The 20,291-nt window shown below is 41.3% G+C and overlaps 1 protein-coding gene across 5 annotated transcripts in view; it reads left to right on the top strand.

Annotated features, from left to right (window-relative positions):
- Positions 1-20,291, top strand: part of PLEKHG1 (pleckstrin homology and RhoGEF domain containing G1) — a 246,055-nt gene that overhangs the window by 165,184 nt on the left and 60,580 nt on the right. For all 5 annotated transcript variants that reach the window (XM_063605030.1, XM_057302611.2, XM_024929265.4 and 2 more), the window contains exon 3: positions 3,759-3,859. In XM_063605030.1, coding sequence (XP_063461100.1) covers positions 3,759-3,859 — 101 coding nt within the window. The remainder of the gene's footprint in view (positions 1-3,758; positions 3,860-20,291) is intronic.

Below are 20,291 nucleotides of genomic sequence, written 5' to 3' on the forward strand. Positions count from 1 at the left end.
TTTGTTTACACTTGGCTCTTCAACTGTACCGGGAGCTTGCTGGGGGAAGGGATCATGTTTTATGCATTTTTTTTTTTAATTCTTATCCTGTAAAACAGCACTTGGCACACATTATTACATCCTTAAAATAAAAAGATGGGAGGAAGGCTTGTATAAATGAATGTTAATGTGCTTTTAAACTGTAAATTACTATACACATGTAAGTTATTCTAGTTTCAGAGGCATCCCAATGTAATACATGAAATTTGAAAGGCAAATTTTTGGATAAACAGACTACTTTCTAGAAAGGGTAGAGGGATTGGAGAAATGAAAAAAGATTATTTCTCAGGGCCAGGTGCAGTGGCTTACATCTGTAATCCCAGCATTTTGGGAGGCCAAGGCAGGTGGATCACCTGAGGTCAGGAGTTTGAGACCAGCCTAGCCAACATGGTGAAACCCTGTCTCTGCTAAAAATACAAAAATTACCCAGGCATGATGGCACGCGCCTGCAATCTCAGCTACTCGAGGGGGCTGAGTCAGGAGAGTCGCTTGAACTTGGGAGGTGGAGGTCGTAGTGAGCCGAGATTGTGCCACTGCACTCCAGCTTGGGTGACAGAGCGAGACTCTGTCTCAAAAAAAAAAAAAAAGATTTAATATGATATCAGAAGAAGAAGGGAAGTGCAGGAGCTATTAACTAACCTATTTCTGGGCATCTCATAGAAATAAGGTAAGCTCTGAAGGGCGCTGAATTTGCCTTCTGTCTCAGTTCTTCTTTCTATAGCATGTCCCTGCTGGATGGTTATGTAGATCAGAGCTTCTCAAACTATCCATGGTGAGGGGCAAGTGTGTGTGTTTTCTTTCCATCTATCACACACCGATTCTTTTGTAAAATACAATTTAAAAAAGAATACTAGAAAAGTTAGAAGAAGAATAAGATGTACAAAGTACAAGCACAAATTTATTATTAGATGGATATTAAATCATTCTGTAAACTAGTTTCTGCATGCTTACTTGATGTCTGTACTTATCTCCTTGTAGATCAGCAGCAAACAGTTTGCAAATTGGCTCCTGCCCACTTCCCATACTTTGAATAGGACCAAGTCAGATCTACTTGGATATCTACTTGGATATTTTCAATAACACATATTACAAGGAATGAAAAAGTTAATTAGAGGAGGCTGCTCGTGTGCAAATCTTATAATGGTAGAGATCTTAAGGACATAAACTGATTAGAAAATAAATAGGAGAAATTTTAAATCACAGAACATCATTCAAATGGTGAAAAGCCCTTTTTTGTGTGTACTCTCTGCTCCTTCCCTCACCAAACTAGGGTAAATTCTTTGATCCTCTTGGAGAATAATTGTTTTCAGTGCAAAAGTTTTAAATTGATCCTTCATAGTTGTTAACAGTAGGGTAACCATAGGTGCTGACATCAAGCCAATAAAATTAATAAGCAGCATGACAGGCTCTAATAAATTTCGTTGGTGTCCTTACTCTGTCATTTCGGGCGCAGAATGAACTGTTATTATCACTGAGCTTCAAACCACTCATTTTGGCTACAGATGATTACAGCTGTGAATGCAGGGCATGCTGCCTTAGTTTTCAGGAACTAGTCTAGGGTTAAAGTATTAGATTTAAAAGATGTACTTATGATCAGTGGGGGGGAACAAGTTATGACCATACAACTTTGATCTGTTTTCTAGAGTGGTCTACAAAAATGTGGACTCCTCACGATTTGTTTTCTCAATAATTTCTGAAAACAAGCAACTTTTAAAATTTAGTTTCTCTGCCATGGACTCTGAGGTTTTTGAAACTCTTTGAGCTGGCGATGGGCCATCAGTTGTTGGATGCAGGCCATGGTTCTTTGTCTGTAACCCCAGATGAAATTCTTTAAGCCCCTTAACTCAATCTTTCTCTCACATGAAGAATTTAGTATCAGGTTTCTGCAAATGAGCAAGCTTCGCACTTGAAGTGAGAGAAAGGATTGTTCATTCTCTCTTTAAGCCCCACTGCAGAGCCTCTGAATTCCGCCAGGTGAATGTGGCTTGCACCCTCCACCCCCGCCCCGCCCCTCATCCTGCCATGCTGGTGTGGCTCATGCCCATCCACATCCTTCTGTTTTACCTTCTTAATTTTGTGTACAATATGCCCTCCAAAATGTCCAGCAAAGTCTTAAGCTGCTATTAAACACAGACATTCACTGCACATTGAGTATTAGTCCATCCTTTTGGACCATGTGTAATTTAACAGAAATATCAATGAATGTATTTCTTTATTTTGAAGGAGTGTATGTTTTATGTGTTGTTCAAAATGTACCATTCTTTCAATTCTGGCCTCCATTTGTTTTTCTTTTTTGGGCCTTTTTTGGGCTTGTCTGTCCTATGCAGGTACTCAAGCTCTTATGATTGTTCCATTTATAACAGTAAGGAGAATAGGCCAAGCTATTTGGGGATTTTAATGCCAACTACTTTTAAGTCTTTTGAATCTAGTTTCTTACCGAGGTGACTACTTTCTTAAGAAAAGTTGTTACCACAAAGCTTGTTTTGAAAAAAGGTTTATGTACATTGGTTTATGCATGACAATGATTTTAGTATGAAAGCACTAGAACGAAACCTAATTTGATGCAAACTGTGAAATGTGCCACTGGAGAAAGTTAATGATGAAAGCCTTGCCTATTTTGCATTGGAGGAACCTAAAGAACATGAGAGAATGAAGGTGGATTCATAAAAGGTGTAAGAAACAATTATCTAATGGTTCTTACGTTTCAGCTTCTCCTTTCTCTAGCTGCATCTAAACACGACAGTGTTTGCTGTTGGACATTGGAATGCGGCTGCGGGGCTGGGATTTTCATGGTCTGCTTGGCTTTTCACAGGGTTGCTTCCTCTAAATGCTGCAGATCGCCATGTTACATTTGGGAGGGAGCCACACTTCATTGTTCGGCCTAGGGCAAGGACTGTATTTATTTTTTATTTTACGTTATTTCAGCTGTTTTCACTTTTTTCTGTATTGTTTTCCTGCCTCCTACAGAATCCTTTTTCAAGTCTTGCTAGAGAAAGGGAAACACTCAGTTATGAACTCTTTAGCACACAAGGGGCAGAAAGCAGCTTTCCTCTTTCTCAGCAGTTCAAATAACTTCTAAGCTATGTCAGTTTAACCCACTATGGGTCTCAATCCACAGCAGATCTGTTTGGGAGCTGTTTCTATGTTAAAACATACAAAATCAATTGAGAGTTTTTCTGTGGCTAATTAACACAGCATAGTAAGTTATATGCTTATTTTTTTTTCACTTAAAAAAATAAGTTGGTATTTGAAAAAGAATTTGGTTCTATAGTTTTAACAACAGATAGTTTTGTGACTTAAAGGTTATGTTTAAAAGAAATTCTGTCAGTTCAGAATTTTTATTTCTGGTTTTTCACTATACGAATTTTAGAGTATGTTTTTATCATACAAATCAGTCAAAGAAACAGCAGACGACGTGGTTATACCAAAACTGACGTTATCGGCACCATGGTCATCGTAGCCCCATCTGGGGAAGCTCTAATATATTTAGGGAGTAGACAGAATGTATACCACACTCTTTCTCTTTGCTAAAACTCTTCGTTCTATAAATAGGTGAGTATTAGGGCCAGTAATAAGAGAGCAACTGTGTACTCTCAGAGTTAATGAGCACACTAGTATAATAATTACTTGAAACAGATATGAAAGATGCACTGGGCATAATTAAAGATGACTTGGAAAGGACAGGAGTGTTTAAGGCATCCTTCTCATTGATCTCACAGGATTACCTTGACTGCATCAGGGACCAAACAAAACTTCCCCTGGGGACCGAAGAAAGATCAGCCCTTTTTGGAAACATACAGGATATCTACCACTTCAATAGGTAAGTTAATATTCAAAAGATCGTTCTCACATAGGAGCATTATGAAAATTTCTCAAATGAATGCAGCCTAAGAAACTTTACCTGTAACCCCTGACTCAGCTTCATACATTTTTGTGGGCTATTGTGCCAAGAAGCTTTCTACTTGGAAGTATCCTTATTTCCTTATGAGTCTCACATGTATTCCATATTCTCTCTCTCTCCATCCTCCTGGCTCAGAGAAGAAACCTATTTGCCCTGGTGGGGCAATGACATCTTTTCTTCCACAATATGACATGAACATGATATCCAAGAATATGTACTTGCTTAGTCTCCAGGATCCCCAGCTACACTGAATTTTCTATAAATTTTCTTCTACCTGGGGAGTGGGCTGGACACAGTAAACACACAATACATACTTCAAGTCATAACATATTAATTCAATTGAATTGATAATTTTAAATAATCAGTTTAATTAAAAATGTAAGTATGTAGCAGACACTGGGCTAGAAAATTAAAATAGTAAACAAGACAGAGAGTGAATGAATAAGTTATTATATTAATACTTCTTGAAAGTAAAGTTAGGGCCAGACATGGTGGCTCACACCTGTAATCCCAGCACTTTGGTAGGCCGAGGTGGACAGATCACTTGAGGTTAGGAGTTCAAGACCAGCCTGGCCAATATGGTGAAACCCCATCTCTACTAAAAATACAAAAATTAGCCAGGTATGGTGGTGCACACCTGTAACCCCAGCTACCCAGGAGGCTGAGACAGGAGAATTGCTCGAACCCAGGAGGTGGAAGTTGAGTGAGCCAAGACTGCACCACTGCAATCTGTCCAGCCAGGGTGACAGAGCAAGACTCCATCTCAAAAAAAAAAAAAAAAGAAAGAAAAAAGAAAAAGATAAGTTTGTAGACTGGTTAACAGCACAGAAGCTGCTGTTCAACATACGTGAGTTTGCATCCCAGCAAAGCCCCCTGTATGTGCTGAGTGAATCTTTAAATGGAATGAAATTAACTAACCCCTGTATGTCAAGTCTTTACTCAAATCCTTCTTCTCGCTGAGGCTCCCTGAGTATCCACACATACCTTACCTCCTCCACTTTTCCTTTTTCTCATGGCACTCATCAATTTTTAACATACTATATGATCGACTTTTATATTATGCCTGTTGTTCCTTTCCTCTCCACCCTGACTCACAAAACATTTGCTCCACAAGGACAGGAGTCTGTTTTGTTACTGTCTATGTGTCTAAAATGGTGTCAGGCCCATAGGAGGCATCCAAACTTGTATTGAAGGAAGGAATGGAAATAATAGGAAAATCTCCCTCATATGGTTACAGTGAAGCTCCCGTGAACTGATAAACCTAAAGTGCCGGCACAGAGGAAGTACCAAAATATAAGCCCACGATGCTCTTGATTTTGCCATAGTGAAATCCCATTATAAAATTCTGCAATGCCCTGTCATTTTGTGACTCAGCTATAAATGCAAACTCAGTCCTACCCATCTTGGCTTACTAAAATTGGTAAATGTGAGCTCCTTGAGGGCAGGATTCACATATCCTTTGCCATCCTTGAATCCCAACACCTAGCACAAGCCTGACCTCTGGGAGAAATGTTCCTTGACTTGAAATAGCTTATCCTTTAATTCTGAAAGCCTAGGATGTAGGAAGTGTCAGTGTTACAACAGAACTTTTTTCATTTGACTCAGACTTTGAAAAACAGTTTGTGTATTTTGCATCAGTATTTCTCAACCTGGGCTACCCACTGGAATCACCTGGGAAGCTGGATCCTACCTTCAGAAATTCTGACTCGTTGGTCGAGGTGGGGCCAGAACATCAGAATTTTTCAAAGGTCCTCAGGTGTTTGGAATGTGCAGCCATGGTTGAGATACACAGTCTAGATAACATGAAAGAAAAAGAAAATAGAGAAAGGGCATAGAAACTGAATTAGAGAATCCAGAGTCTACATGTTCATTAGTAATGTGCTGGTGTGAAAGCCAGCCCTCATCGTGCAATCGCTGATGATAAAACCCTGTGAGCCCCTGCACAGTTTCTCCTTCCAGAGTCCACTAATGGTCCTGTAACCCAGAAAGAGGCAAGAGGGCTAGATCCTGGGAGGCCCCTGGCCTAGGTCTTCTGTGGTTTGGCTGTGAGTTGATGGTAAGGCATATTTATAGAGTGCTTGCTCCATGCCAGAGGCCGTAGAGCTTTAGATACATTTTCATTTCATATGCATTATCTGAGCCTCTCTGACTCCAAACCCCAGGCATTCAGCCACGTGCCCTCCTGCCAGAGTGGAGCCCTGCTTCTCTGGTTCATGAAGTTGTGGCTTACTCCAGGAGGGGCTCTTAATCGTTAGAGTTTAAATCTTTACGTGTCGCCTAATTTAAAGAAAAATAAGAATGAGGGTGGGCATGGTAGCTTACACCTGTAATCCCAGCACTTTGGGAGGCCGAAGTGGGTGGATCACTTGAGGTCAGGAGTTCGAGACCAGCCTGGCCAGCATGGCAAGACCCTATCTCTACTAAAAAATACAAATAAAATTAGCTGGGTGTTGTGGCACATGCCTGTAATCCCAGCTACTTGGGAGGCTGAGGCAGGAGAATCACTTGAACCCGGGAGGTGGAGGTTGCAGTGAGCCGAGATCACGCCACTGCACTCCAGCCTGGGCAACAGAGTGAGACTCCATCTTGAATGAATGAATGAATGAATGAATGAATGAATGAACGAACGAACGAACGAACGAGTTAGCAAGAAGAGATCTTTGCAGTGGACCCCAGTCTGCAGAAGTTAGATGACTGAGATTTACATTCCTGAATCACATCTCTGTTCTTTTCTTTTTTCTTTTTTTTTTTTTTTTGAGGCAGAGTTTCACTGTGTCGCCCAGGCTGGAGTGCAGTGGCGCAGTCTCAGCTCATTGCAACCTCCGCCTCCCGGGTTCAACCAATCAATAGGTGTATCGATTTCAAAGATACACCTATCTGGCAAATCTGTGCTTGGGGCTTGAAATAATAACTTTCAGCTCCTATTAGTTCAGGTCCAAGTTTTTCAAAATAATATATTGTGGCCAACTAGGCAAGACTTAAATCTAAAATTAAAGAGGGCATAAAGAAATGGTATTATGCTGGCCTGAAAAATTCAACTGACTATGTTTCTTTTTTCAGTAAAGATTTCCAAAATACAGAAAATCACAGAAAGACATTCTGTCAAAGAGTCAGGCGTGGCTCATGGGAGTTTGTCATATTACTCCTTTCTTTGTGTCTTATTTGCTTTAACATTTGTTTGAAGCGTAAAGATATTATAAACAATATTGAATCCAGTTATATACCCTTCCCCAGTCACATTCTGCTCTGTGGAGAATGGCACCCTGATGTGTTGGTAAACCAGTTCTCCAGCATGGGGAAAGGAGAGGGAGGATCTGGAATTTATAATGTTTTTTGATTTCTGTGGTATAAACACTCCCATCACAGCAGATTTCAAGTTACTAACACAACATCACTGAACATGGAATTAAGAAGAGATGTGCAGAATTGGCTCAGGGAAGCCAGTGTAACCTGGCTTAGTACACAACTGTGCTGGAACTGCCATCCAAAACTTGGTGTTTCTTTCCCAAGCATGGTTTTGTTGCCATTACTATATATACAAGTATTTATTTAAAATGTGTAACATGTTGTGGGAGGCCCAGGTGGGAGGACTGCTTGAGCCAAGGAGTTTGAGACCAGCCTGGACAACGTGGCGAAATCCCATCTCTACAAAAAATCAAAAAGTTAGCAGGACATGATGGCACATGCCTGTGGTCCTACTGCACAAGAGACTGAGACAGGAGGATCGCTTGAGCCCAGGAGTTTGAGACTGCAGTGAGCTATGATGGCACCACTGCTCTCCAGCCTGGGCAACAGAGTGAGACCCTGTCTCAAAAAATAAGTCATATGCTTTCACCTATTTCAAACATGGCATACATAGTGTCAACTTACAGGTTATTTTCACTCAACATTGTTTTTGGGATTTATAGCTCTAGTTCATTTAACTGCTGTGGATTATCCATTGGTGATGATCTATCTCTGCATTTTGCCAATTGCGTTAAGATTGAACATCTTTTCTTATTGGCCATTTTGATTTCCTCTGCAGTTTTCTGGCTCATATCCATTGCCCATTCTATTGGGATATTTCTTTTTCTTATTGTTGTATAGGAGTTCTTGATGAATTCTGGCCAGTGATCTTTGCAGATTATGTGAGATGTAAATATCTCCTACCATGAGACATGCCTTTTAACTTTAATTATGGTTTATTTGAAAATAAATTGTATAACATGTAAGTTTGACTAAGTATACTTTTTATAGTGCGTAGGTTTTGTGTTGTGTTTTTTAAAAAAGTCCTTTCAATCTCAGGTCATAAATATACTCTATTTTTTTCTAAAAGTCTTAAAATTTTGTCTTTCACATTTGTCCTTAATGTGCCTAACATTGATGGAGGCATGGTGTATAGTAGGAGATCGAAACTCTTATTTTCATATAGCTAGCCACTGATTTGAAAAGTACTTCTCTCGGCTGGGTGCAGTGGCTCACGTCTGTAATCCCCGCACTTTGGGAGGCCAAGGCAGGTGGATCACCTGAGGTTAGGAGTTTGAGACCCGCCTGGCTAATATGGTGAAACCCTGTCTCTATCAAAAGTACAAAAATTAGCCAGGCATGGTGGCGAGTGCCTGTAATCCCAGCTACTCAGGAGGCTGAGGCAGGAGAATTGCTTGAGCCCGCGAGGCAGAGGCTGCAGTGAGCCAAAATGTTGCCACTGCACTTCAGCCTTGGCGACAGAGCGAGACTCCGTCTCAAAAAATAAAAATAAAAATAACAAGACTTACATGGATGTGTAGGTCTGCGTTCTCTTTCACTGGCCCACCCATTCTTGTCCCATACCACACTCCTCTGATGATCAAGCCCACATACATTGCTCTTCTTCAACACTGGCTTAGATTTTCTTGACTCTGCCCTGTCAAGGAATTTTTTTTTTAATTTGTCATTTCTTTGAACTACTCTATTGGGATTTTTATTGAAATTGCATTAAATTTTATAGATTAATTTCAACAGAATTGACATCTTTACATTACTGTCATCCCATCCATAAACATGTCTTCAAGCAAGCTTTTAAAATTTCCTTTAATATTTTCTAATTTCTCCATCAGATTCATACATGTAACTTTTATGTTTTTTAAATACATGTAACTTTTAAAACTTTATTCCTAGATACTTACAGCTTTTGATGTTATTTGGACTAGAACATTTTCTCTATTGTTTAAATTGGATATTATCCTCATCTAGCAATGCTTTTGATTTTTATATGTCAATACTGTAACAAACTTTCTCAACTTTCCTGTTCTAAGAGTGGTTCATAGATCTCTTGGATTTCTGTGTAGACAATGATGTCTGAAAATGAGGAAGCTTTTTTGTCATCTTTTACAGTTCTTCTACCCTTTATTATCTTTTACATGTCTTATTGCTTTGGGTAAGTCTTCCTATACAATATTGTTTAGACATTGGCATCCTTATCTTCTTTTTGGCATTAGCAGGACTGTTTTACCCTTAAGTGTGATGTTTGCTATGGATTTAGACAAACACTTTTTTCCTCTTTTGCTAAGATTTTATTGTGAATATTGAGTTTTATTCATTGCTTAGTATGCCTTTAATAAAGTTAGCATATGATTTTACTCTTTCTATTCATAATGTGGTAAATATTAATAGGGGACCTGATTTGAATCATATGTAGCATTACTAGAATAAACCCTACCCAGTCACAATGTTTTGTGTATTTAGGCACTGATTAGTTTGAATTTTTTTTTTTTTTTTTGAGACACAGTCTCACTCTGTCATTCAGGCTGGAGGGCAATGGCACGATCTTGGGTCACTGCAGCCTCCATCTCCCGGGTTAAGCGATTCTCCTGCCTCAGCCTCCCAAGTAGCTGGGACTACAGGCACAGGCCACCACGCCCAGCTGATTTTTGTGTTTTTGTAGAGACGGGGTTTCACTGTGTTGGCCAGGCTGGTCACGAACTCCTTAATCCACCCACCTCAGCCTCCCAAAGAGCTGGGATTACAGGGGGGAGCCACTGTGCCACCCCAATTTATTTATATTTTTTAAAGAATTTTTTAAAATTCTTTTTTAAAATTAAAAAAGAATTTTTTTCAGACATGGTCATAAATGACAATAGTATATAATTTCTTTCCTTGTCCTGTCTTTGTTCAGTATTGGTATATGACTAGATTTAAATTGCTGTTTCACAAAATCTTCCATCATGAAATGTTTTGGAATATAATTGAAATTTTATTTTTGTGTTCTTTTTGATACCCAAATATCTCTTTCTCTTACAATCCCTATGATAACCTAGAAATTTAAGTCTCTGATTTGGTGTCTGGAATAAACAACCACAAGGTCAGGAAACTGGGTTAGTCAAAAGAAACCACTTTCCTCATTTGAACCAGCCCCCTAAAATCCAACAATGTGTTTTACTGCAAACCAAAAAAGAAATGCCAAGTTTTAAAAAGAAAGTACCCCTCTCTTGGAATACAGAAACGTTACCTAAACAGTAATTTGAGCCTTTCTTTAAGAATGAAGAGTGAGGAAATAAAGATCATTCCTCCATATTGAATGTCTGATTTTAGACATTCAATTGTTTCTTAGGAGATTAAAATCATCTAAGCTCTCTCCTTCCCTCAGAAGATCAGAGTAAAACTTTCCTTTTTCCTTCAACTCTTTTCATTATTCAGTATACCTATGTTGAGTCATTACTCTGTATGAAACCCTGGACTAGTCTAATAGTGTAAGGATGAATGACACCATTGTACAACAGAGGCAATAAGCCACATAATCAAGGAAGGAACAGAATACTTTGAGAATGCTGAGGAATGTGCAATTAATTTTGTCTGAGGGGGACTTTACAGAGCAACTAACACATGTCTGAAGACAAAAGAAATTCTTTGGGCCACGCTTTTTCTTCTCCTTGCAATGTAATTTAAGTAGTGAAATCATGGGATTCATACAACAGCAAGGCAAAGGAAGGTGGAATCGTTTTCTTTTTTAGTGCATTTTCTTACCACCAAAATGTCTGACTTCTGCACAATGGTAGAGATATTTTTACCCACACTTTTTTCAACTGGACTTTTCCAGGCCAGTGCCTGAAAAGTATGAGTGAAATTATTGGAGTAATTTCTCTTCCATGCATATGTGTCTCTGTGGATGCAGTGGGTTAAAATGCCAGCTGATTAGGCAACGGGAAAGGGAAGTGCTGCTCAGACCGGAAGGGGAGGGGCCGCATCCTCGAATCTCTCTCAGTGTAAAGCAATAGAAGGTTCAAGGTCATAATACAATTCCTGCCTCAAAGTTCGCATCAGGGGTCAGAAAAGCTTCACATGGGATATGTTCTGTAAAAGAGAACAGTGTTTCCTCTCATTTCCCACCCAACTAAGGGACCTGAGCTGAAGTAGGAAATTTTATAATTGTTTTAACCGTCCTACTCAAAAAGGAGAAAATATTTAAAATACTCAAGGAAACGAGAAAAGATCCAAATCATGAAGGCAAGATGACTCTAATTTAGCTTAGAATACAAAACAAAATCTGCGAGTTATTTCTTACTCCTACTGTACATGTGCAGTTGCACATTACACTGATGCAATCCTGGTGCACATGTGCGGTTGCACATTACTCACACTGATGCAATCCTGGTGCACATGTGCGGTTGCACATTACTCACACTGATGCAATCCGGGTGCACATGTGCGGTTGCACATTACTCACACTGATGCAATCCTGGTGCACATGTGCGGTTGCACATTACTCACACTGATGCAATCCTGGTGCACATGTGCGGTTGCACATTACTCACACTGATGCAATCCTGGTGCACATGTGCTGTTGCACATTACTCACACTGATGCAATCCTGGTGCACATGTGCAGTTGCACATTACTCACACTGATGCAATCCTGGTGCACATGTGCGGTTGCACATTACTCACACTGATGCAATCCTGGTGCACATGTGCAGTTGCACATTACTCACACTGATGCAATCCGGGTGCACATGTGTGGTTGCACATTACTCACACTGATGCAATCCTGGTGCACATGTGTGGTTGCACGTTACACTGATGCAATCCTGGTGCACATGTGCAGTTGCACATTACTCACACTGATGCAATCCTGGTGCACATGTGCAGTTGCACATTACTCACACTGATGCAATCCTGGTGCACATGTGCGGTTGCACATTACTCACACTGATGCAATCCTGGTGCACATGTGCGGTTGCACATTACTCACACTGATGCAATCCGGGTGCACATGTGCGGTTGCACATTACTCACACTGATGCAATCCGGGTGCACATGTGCGGTTGCACATTACTCACACTGATGCAATCCTGGTGCACATGTGCGGTTGCACATTACTCACACTGATGCAATCCGGGTGCACATGTGCGGTTGCACATTACTCACACTGATGCAATCCTGGTGCACATGTGCAGTTGCACATTACTCACACTGATGCAATCCGGGTGCACATGTGCGGTTGCACATTACTCACACTGATGCAATCCTGGTGCACATGTGCGGTTGCACATGACTCACACTGATGCAATCCTGGTGCACATGTGCAGTTGCACATTACTCACACTGATGCAATCCGGGTGCACATGTGTGGTTGCACATTACTCACACTGATGCAGTCCTGGTGCACATGTGTGGTTGCACATCAGCCACACTGATGCAATCCTGGTGCACATGTGCTGTTGCACATTACTCACACTTATGCAATCCTGGTGCACTTATACAGTTGCACATGACTCACACTGATGCAATCCTGGTGCACATGTGCAGTTGCACATTACTCACACTGATGCAATCCTGGTGCACATGTGCAGTTGCACATTACTCACACTGATGCAATCCTGGTGCACATGTGCGGTTGCACATTAGTTACACTGATTCAATGAGAAATCCGTAGTCTCCACCCCCGAGGCTGTAACTGTAGAATCATCCCATGTCTGGTGTTTAGGAGTGTCTTCAGTGGCTGATGCACTGCATTCCAGGCCCCGACTGTGCTCCCATCGTACTTTGCATGTTTGCATATCTTTTATAGCGAGATGCCTTCCTCTATCCCACCACACTCTCTGTTGCCCACCAAATTCCAGCCACTGTGGCTTCCTTTGTATACCTCACAGGAGAACCCACCAAGCTCATTCTATCCTGGTTTGCAATTCCATTCTTTTTTTTGAGATGGAGTCTCACTCTGTTGTCCAGGCTGGAGTACAGTAATGCAATCTAGGCTCAGTGTATCCTCCGCCTCCCAGGTTTAAGCAATCCTCCCTCCTCAACCTCCCAAGTAGCTGGAATTACAGGCGCTCACCATCACGCCTGGCTAATTTTTGTATTTTTAGTAGAGAGGGGGCTTCACCATGTTGGCCAGGTTGGTCTCAAACTCCTGGCCTCAGGTGATCCGCCCGCCTCAGCCTCCCAAAGTGTTGGTATTATAGGCGTGAGCCACTGTACCCGGCCTGTAATCATTCTTAAATGACTTTCTCTTCCAAGTCTTCCTGCACTCAAATATCACCTCCTCAGAGAACCTTCCCTGACTGTCCCAACCTTCTTTCACCCTCGCTCAGCCTCAGCTGCTCTCTATCATACTACCCTCTATTTCCCTCATATCACATAATACAATGTGATATTATGTTGTTTATTCACACTTATTAGTACTTTTCACCCGTGGTCAGATCATAAACACATGGGACAGGGCCTTTGTCCACCTTCTTTACCCCTGTAACCTTCTTGCCTGACATCCAGTCTTTTAGCAATTGCTTATTGAATAGCAAGCAGACAAAGTGGATAGGAACAGCTTCATGGGGATGATAGCCCCAGTGACAAGAGCATGAGAGAAATGCCATTACTTTCTCTTTACTAGTACCATTTTTATTGTGTTTATCCTGTTCTAGAAAAAGGTTGTAAAGGAAAGCTGACCAGGTAACTCAAACAAGACTTGTCTAGTAGGCAGTACCATGTTGAAGATATGACAGTGTGGAGTCTGGCCCTCAGCTTTGAGTGGAACAGCAAACAAATCTTTCAATAGATGTGTTTCTAAGAGAGTGCAGGACTGGGATTCAGAAGGCCTGAATGTAACCATGACTGTGGCCATGCATTATTGGCAGTGTGACCTAAGGTAAGCTACCTCCTTTAATAAGCCATGGTTTCCTCACCTTAAAATTAGGGATCGGAACTGAAGGTATCTGAGTGCCCTCCCAGCTCTGTGGTTCTTGAGTGCCAGGCATTCATTCACAGATGAGGTACACCTGGAGCCTGGCTGGGTCCCCGAGACACTTCCTCCTACCAGCAAGTCCACTCGTGAGATGAAACTAAAGCTTGGAGGCAATCCGAACATACAATTTAAAACACAGGGGGTTAAATATTGTCAAGAAGTTTGTTTCTTTGTTTGTTTTTGAGACAGAGTCTCGTTCTGTCTCCTAGGCTGGAGTGCAATGGCGCGATCTCAGCTCTCTGCAACTTCCGCCTCTTGGGTTCAAGTGATTCTCCTGCCTCAGTCTCCCGAGTAGCTGGGCTTACAGGCACCTGCCACCACACTCAGCTAATTTATGTATTTTTAGTGGAGACAGGGTTTCACCATGTTGGTCAGGCTGGTCTCAAACTCCTGACCTCAGGTGATCCGCCCGCCTCGGCCTCCTAAAGTGCTAAGATTACAGGCATGAGCCACCATGCCTGGCCTGCCAAGAAATGTTTCTGTTGTGCTATGAGAAATAACAAGGCCGGGCGCGGTGGCTCACGCCCGTATTCCCAGTACTTTGGGAGGCCGAGGCTGGCAGATCATGAGATCAGGAGATCAAGACCATCCTGGCTAACACAGTGAAACCCTGTCTCTACTAAAAATACAAAAAATTAGTCAGGCATGGTGACACGTGCCTGTAGTCCCAGCTACTCAGGAGGCTGAGGGAAAGTTGCTTGAACCCAGAAGGTGGAGGTTGCAGTGAGCCGAGATCACACCACTGCACACCAGCCTGGGTGACAGAGCGAGACTCCGTCTCAAAAAAAAAAAGAAAGAAATAACATGATGGAGTCTGCTCACAGTTCTTCTCTGCTAATAGAGAGGGCCTATACTGAAAGACCAGGACACAATACATCCAGAGCACCCCATCCTCTACTAATGGAAAACACTGGCCCAGAAATGTTTCTCTCTGGCTATTATTTTCCTTTTCTTTAATTTTTTTTTTTTTTTTTTTTTTTGAGACAGAGTCTTGCTCTGTTGCCCAGGCTGGAGTGCAGTGGCATGATCTCAGCTCACTGCAACCTCCACCTCATGGGTTCAAGTGATTCTTCTGCCTCGACCTCCCGAATAGCACCACACCTGGCTAATTTTTGTATTTTTAGTAGAGACAGGGTTTCACCATATTGGCCAGGCTGGTCTTGAACTCCTGACCTCATGATCTGCCCACCTCGGCCTCCCAAAGTGTTGGGATTACAGGCGTGAGCCACTGCACCTGGCCCTCTGGCTTTCATTTTTCAGACCTTTTCTCTTACCTCATCTGGTATTCAGGTCAGAATGATGTGATTTCAACTCTCCTTAAACTCTTCCTTTTTTCCGTGAGAATACTGGACAGTGGTGCTCACAGGTGTAGCGTTTACCCCGAGATAACTTTACCATGACATATCTCGCTTTTATTATTATTTTCACATTACTCTAGTATATCGACTTTAAAAACAAAAGACATCATTCTTTTTATAGCATTCTGTTTTTAGTAGTGGTATTTCCATTTACAAAATATAGTAATTCTCAATTGCTGAAAATGTCAAATCTTAGAAAACGTAGCATTCCTATGCATGATGTTAACGTCGTTCTTGAATGCTTGTTGGCCGAAGATTCATTTGATGAATCCAATTTTTCTGAAATAGATGATTCTGATGTTCTGTTTAGAGATTACTCCAAAAGCAGGGGGTTTTTTGTTTGTTTGTTTATTTGTTTGTTTTTTCTGAGACAGAGTCTCACTCTGTCACCCAGGCTGGAGTGCAGTGGCACTATCTCAGCTCACTGCAACCTCTTCCTCCCGGGTTCAAGCAATTCTCCTGCCTCAGCCTCCTGAGTAGCTAGGAATACAAGCATGCGCCACCACGCCCAACTAATTTTTGTATTTTTTAATAGAGAAGGGGTGTCACCCTGTTGGTCAGGCTGGTCTTGAACTCCTGACCTCAGGTGATCCACCTGCCTCGGCCTCCCAAAGTGCTGGGATTACAGGTGTAAGCCACCGCGCCCAGCCAAGAACAGTTTTTATATTTTATTTTCACATTGAAAATCAGTCAGATTAGGCTGGGCACGGTGGCTCACACCTGTAATCCCAGCACTTTGGGAGGCCAAGGCAGGTGGATCACCTGAGGTCAAGAGTTCAAGACCAGCCTGACCAACAGGGTGAAACCCCGTCTCTACTAAAAATACAAAAATTAGCCAGACGTGGTGGCACACGCCTGTAATCCCAGCTACTGGGGAGGCTGAGGCAGGAGAATTGCTTGAACCTAGGAAGCGGAGGTTGCAGTGAGCCGAGATCATGCCATTGCACTCCAGCCTGGGAGAAGAAGCGAGATTCCATCTCCAAAAAAAGAAAAGAAAAGAAAAGAAAATCAGTAAGATTAGTTTCAGCCTCAAAGAGCATGTTTATGTAAAATTAAAAGAGCGCTGGCAGAGAGCTGAACTTCTTTTTTAAACGGGAAAAGAGTTAATTTCATCACTCCCATCTTTCTATAAAAGAAAATGATATAAATATCAGAACTATATTTTCTGATCTTTCAAAGGGAGTGTTTTATAGGAATATAGAGAAGAATGTTTGGAATTGGGACTGTTTTAAAAGATCCTTTCTTTTTCTTTTTTTCTTTTTTTTTTTGAGATGGAGTCTCACTGTGTCGCCCAGGCTGGAGTGCAGTGGCCCGATCTCGGCTCACTGCAAACTCCACCTCCCGGGTTCACGCCATTCTCCTGCCTCAGCCTCCCAAATAGCTGGGACTACAGGTGCCCGCCACCATGCCCGGCTAATTTTTTTTTTTTTTTTGTATTTTCAGTAGAGACGGGGTTTCGCTGTGTTAGCCAGGATGGTCTCGATCTCCTGACCTCGTGATCCGCCCACCTTGGCCTCCCAAAGTGCTGGGATTACAGGCGTGAGCCACCGCGCCCGGCCTTAAAAGATCCTTTCTAAGGGCAAGATAGGCCAGTGGATTTTAAAGTAATGGTACAGTAGCCAGGCGTGGGGGCTCACATCTGTAATCCCAGCACTTTGGGAGGCTGAGGCAGGCCCATCACTTGAGGCCAGGAGTTCAAGACCAGCCCAGCCAACATGGTGAAACCCTGTCTCTACTAAAAATAGAAAAATTAGCTGGGCATGGTGGTGGGAGGCTGAGGTAGGAGAATCGCTTGAACCCAGGAGGCAGAGGTTACAGTGAGCCGAAATCGTGTCATTGCACTCCAGCTTGGGCAGCAGAGCGAGACTCTGTCTCAAAAAAATAATAAAATAAAATAAAGTAACAGTATAGTACATTGATATGGTTTCAGACTCAAACAGGCCTTCAACCCATTACCACTTGCTGAGTTTCAGTGTAATATGAAGGATGTTAGTGGGCTATGAAAGATATCCATACTTATTGGAAATGCCATTAAAATACTCCCTCCTTTTCCAGTGACATGTCTGTGTGCGACTGGATTTTTTTCCTATATACTTCAGCCAAAACAACAGATTGCAACAGATAGAATGCAGAAGCAGATAGGAGAATCCAGCTATGTTCTATTAAGTTAGAGATGAAAAATTTGCAAAAATGGGAAATAATGCTACTCTTCTCACTAAATTTTTTAAGAGTATAAACAGGTCCTGATGCCAAAAGTTTCAGAACCACTGCCTTGGAATGAGGAACACCACACAATAAACTCCATCCCTGCGAAGAGTTCATGATTGACGTTGTGGCTCATTTTCAAATATGAAAGGACAAATGAAGATACTCAGAATTTGAGAAGAGCATCTAACATGAATGACAGAAGCTAAAATCATCAAAAAGGGAGCTCAGCAGAAAACAAAGAACAGGAAAGAAAAGTACAAAATCATTATGATCATCATCATGGCAAGTTTGGAAATAAGGGAAGATTTTGCACGCATGAAATAAGAACAAAAGCATAGGCAAGAAACATCCAAAACACATGTTTAAAAAAAAACTTTGAAATTGAAAATCTGATGGTTGAAACAAAACAAAAAAATCAATAAAAGAAATGGGGAAAAAAAACTAAAAAAAAAAAAAAAAAGGGAAATAAAGGGGAGGTCTCCCCCCACAAACAATGGAGGAATAAAAACAGGAAGATAGAGAGTAGAAGAGGAAGAGGAAGAGGAAGAGGAAGAGGAAGGAAAATGAGCGTATTAGACCAGGAGATCCAATATGTGAGTAATAGGAACTTTAAAACTGCAAGGGAGGAAATATCAAAGACATAATTCACGAGCAGAGATTCTTCTTTTTTTTTTTTTTTTTTTTTTTAACGGAGTCTCACTTTTGTCACCCAGGCTGGAGTGCAATGGTGCAATCTCGGCTCACTGCAATCTCTGCCTCCCAGGCTCAAGCGATTCTCCTGCCTCAGCCTCCTGAGTAGCTGGGACTGCAGGTGTGCGCCACCACACCCAGCTAATTTTTGAATTTTTGGTAGAGATGGGGTTTCACTATGTTGGCCATGCTGGTCCCGAACTCCTGACCTCAGGTCATCCGCCCACCTTGGCCTCCCAGAGTGCTGGGATTATAGGCATGAGCCACCACATCCAGCCAGGAGCAGAGATTCTCAAGTGTTTTGGTCCAGGATCTCTTACATGCTTAAAAATTACTAAGGACCGAAAAAGCTTTTTTGTTTATGTTTTATTATGTTTTGTTTGCCACATTAGAAATGAAAACCGAGAACCTGTTAAGATGTCTATTTATTTAATACTAAAAAAGAACAAGCCCACATATTTCTAGAAAAATAATTTTACTACTTTTTCTACTAAATTTTTTTGTTTGTTTTGGAGCTGTTTTACATTTTTACAGATCTTGTTACTGCCTGACTTACTAGAAGACAGCTGAATTCTCATATCTGCTTCAACTTTCCATCTGTTGTGATATCACACGTCATGTAGCCTCTGGAAAAGTTCACTGTACTCTCATGAGAGAATGAAAGTTTAAGAATTTCATAATGTCTCAGTATTTTTATGAGGCCCAACCTTGTGGACTTCCTAAAGGGGTCTTGTCTCAGGAACCCCAGGGGTCGTTAGACCACACTTGGAGAACTGCTATCCAGATCATTTCCCAAATTTGTACATTTGCTCAGTGCATGAAAAAGACCCACCCAAAGCCTACTATCACAAAATTTTGTAATTATGTCAACTAAGAGAAAACTTTAAAAGCTTTCAGAATGGGCTGGGGATCATCAGAATGATACTGGAATCTCAATAGCAGCATTGGAATCTATAAATCAACAGGTAGACAAATAGCTCCCTGAGTACTCAGAGAAAATTACTTCCAACCAAGACTTTTATATCTACTGACATCATTAGCCAAGTGTGAAGGGAGAACATTTTTGAAACAGGAAGAGTCTCAGAAAGCATACCTTCTGTTACTCTTACTCAGAAACTACTGCTCGATTTTGTAATCTCCCAAAGGAAGGAATACGTTGGAAATAGCAATACAGAAGACCAGCAAAGGCTATCATTAGGATGGTGTTGAAGAAACAACCAGCAGGCCTGGAGAGCAGCCTATCCAGGTTGGAGCAGAGGTCACCAAGAAAGAAATGCAAAGCATAGAATATCTGATATTTGAACACAGTGAGACAAGATTTATACTTCTGGCATACAATTTGCTAATAAATTAATGGTGTTTATCTTGAAAAAAGAAAAAAAAGAGAAACAATTTTAACTCCAGGGAAAACATGATTCTCTAAGAAAGGAAATGAAATCATGGTATACTGTGAGGCTAACAGGGCATAATACTTACATAGTCTTAAAGATGTAAATTCTGACATTTAATCGAATCAAATTACATAACAGAACTAGTTAAGAAGGCTGGCCACGGTTGCTCACACTACCCAGCGCTTCAGAAAGATCACTTGAGCCCAGGAAGACCTGCCTGGTTGATAGAGTGAGACCCTGTCTCTAAAATTAAAAAAAAAAAAAAAGAGAGAGAGAGACATCTTAGAACTAGTTGAGAAGACAGAAGGGTAAGTTTGAGGAAACTGAGAGTAAATAATACCTAAAGCTGAAAAATAATGAAAACACATTATCAGCATGCTTAGAAGCATGGACCTTCTTAGAGCAGAAATAGCCTAAAGAATCAAAAATGCTTCTGGGCAGTGCCCATTGAGAATGAGAATCAGAAAACCAGAAACTGCTTGTTTTTATCATAATTCCTGTAGAACTACT

This window comes from Pan paniscus, chromosome 5 (genome assembly GCF_029289425.2).
Source record: "Pan paniscus chromosome 5, NHGRI_mPanPan1-v2.0_pri, whole genome shotgun sequence".
NCBI lineage: Eukaryota > Metazoa > Chordata > Mammalia > Primates > Hominidae > Pan > Pan paniscus.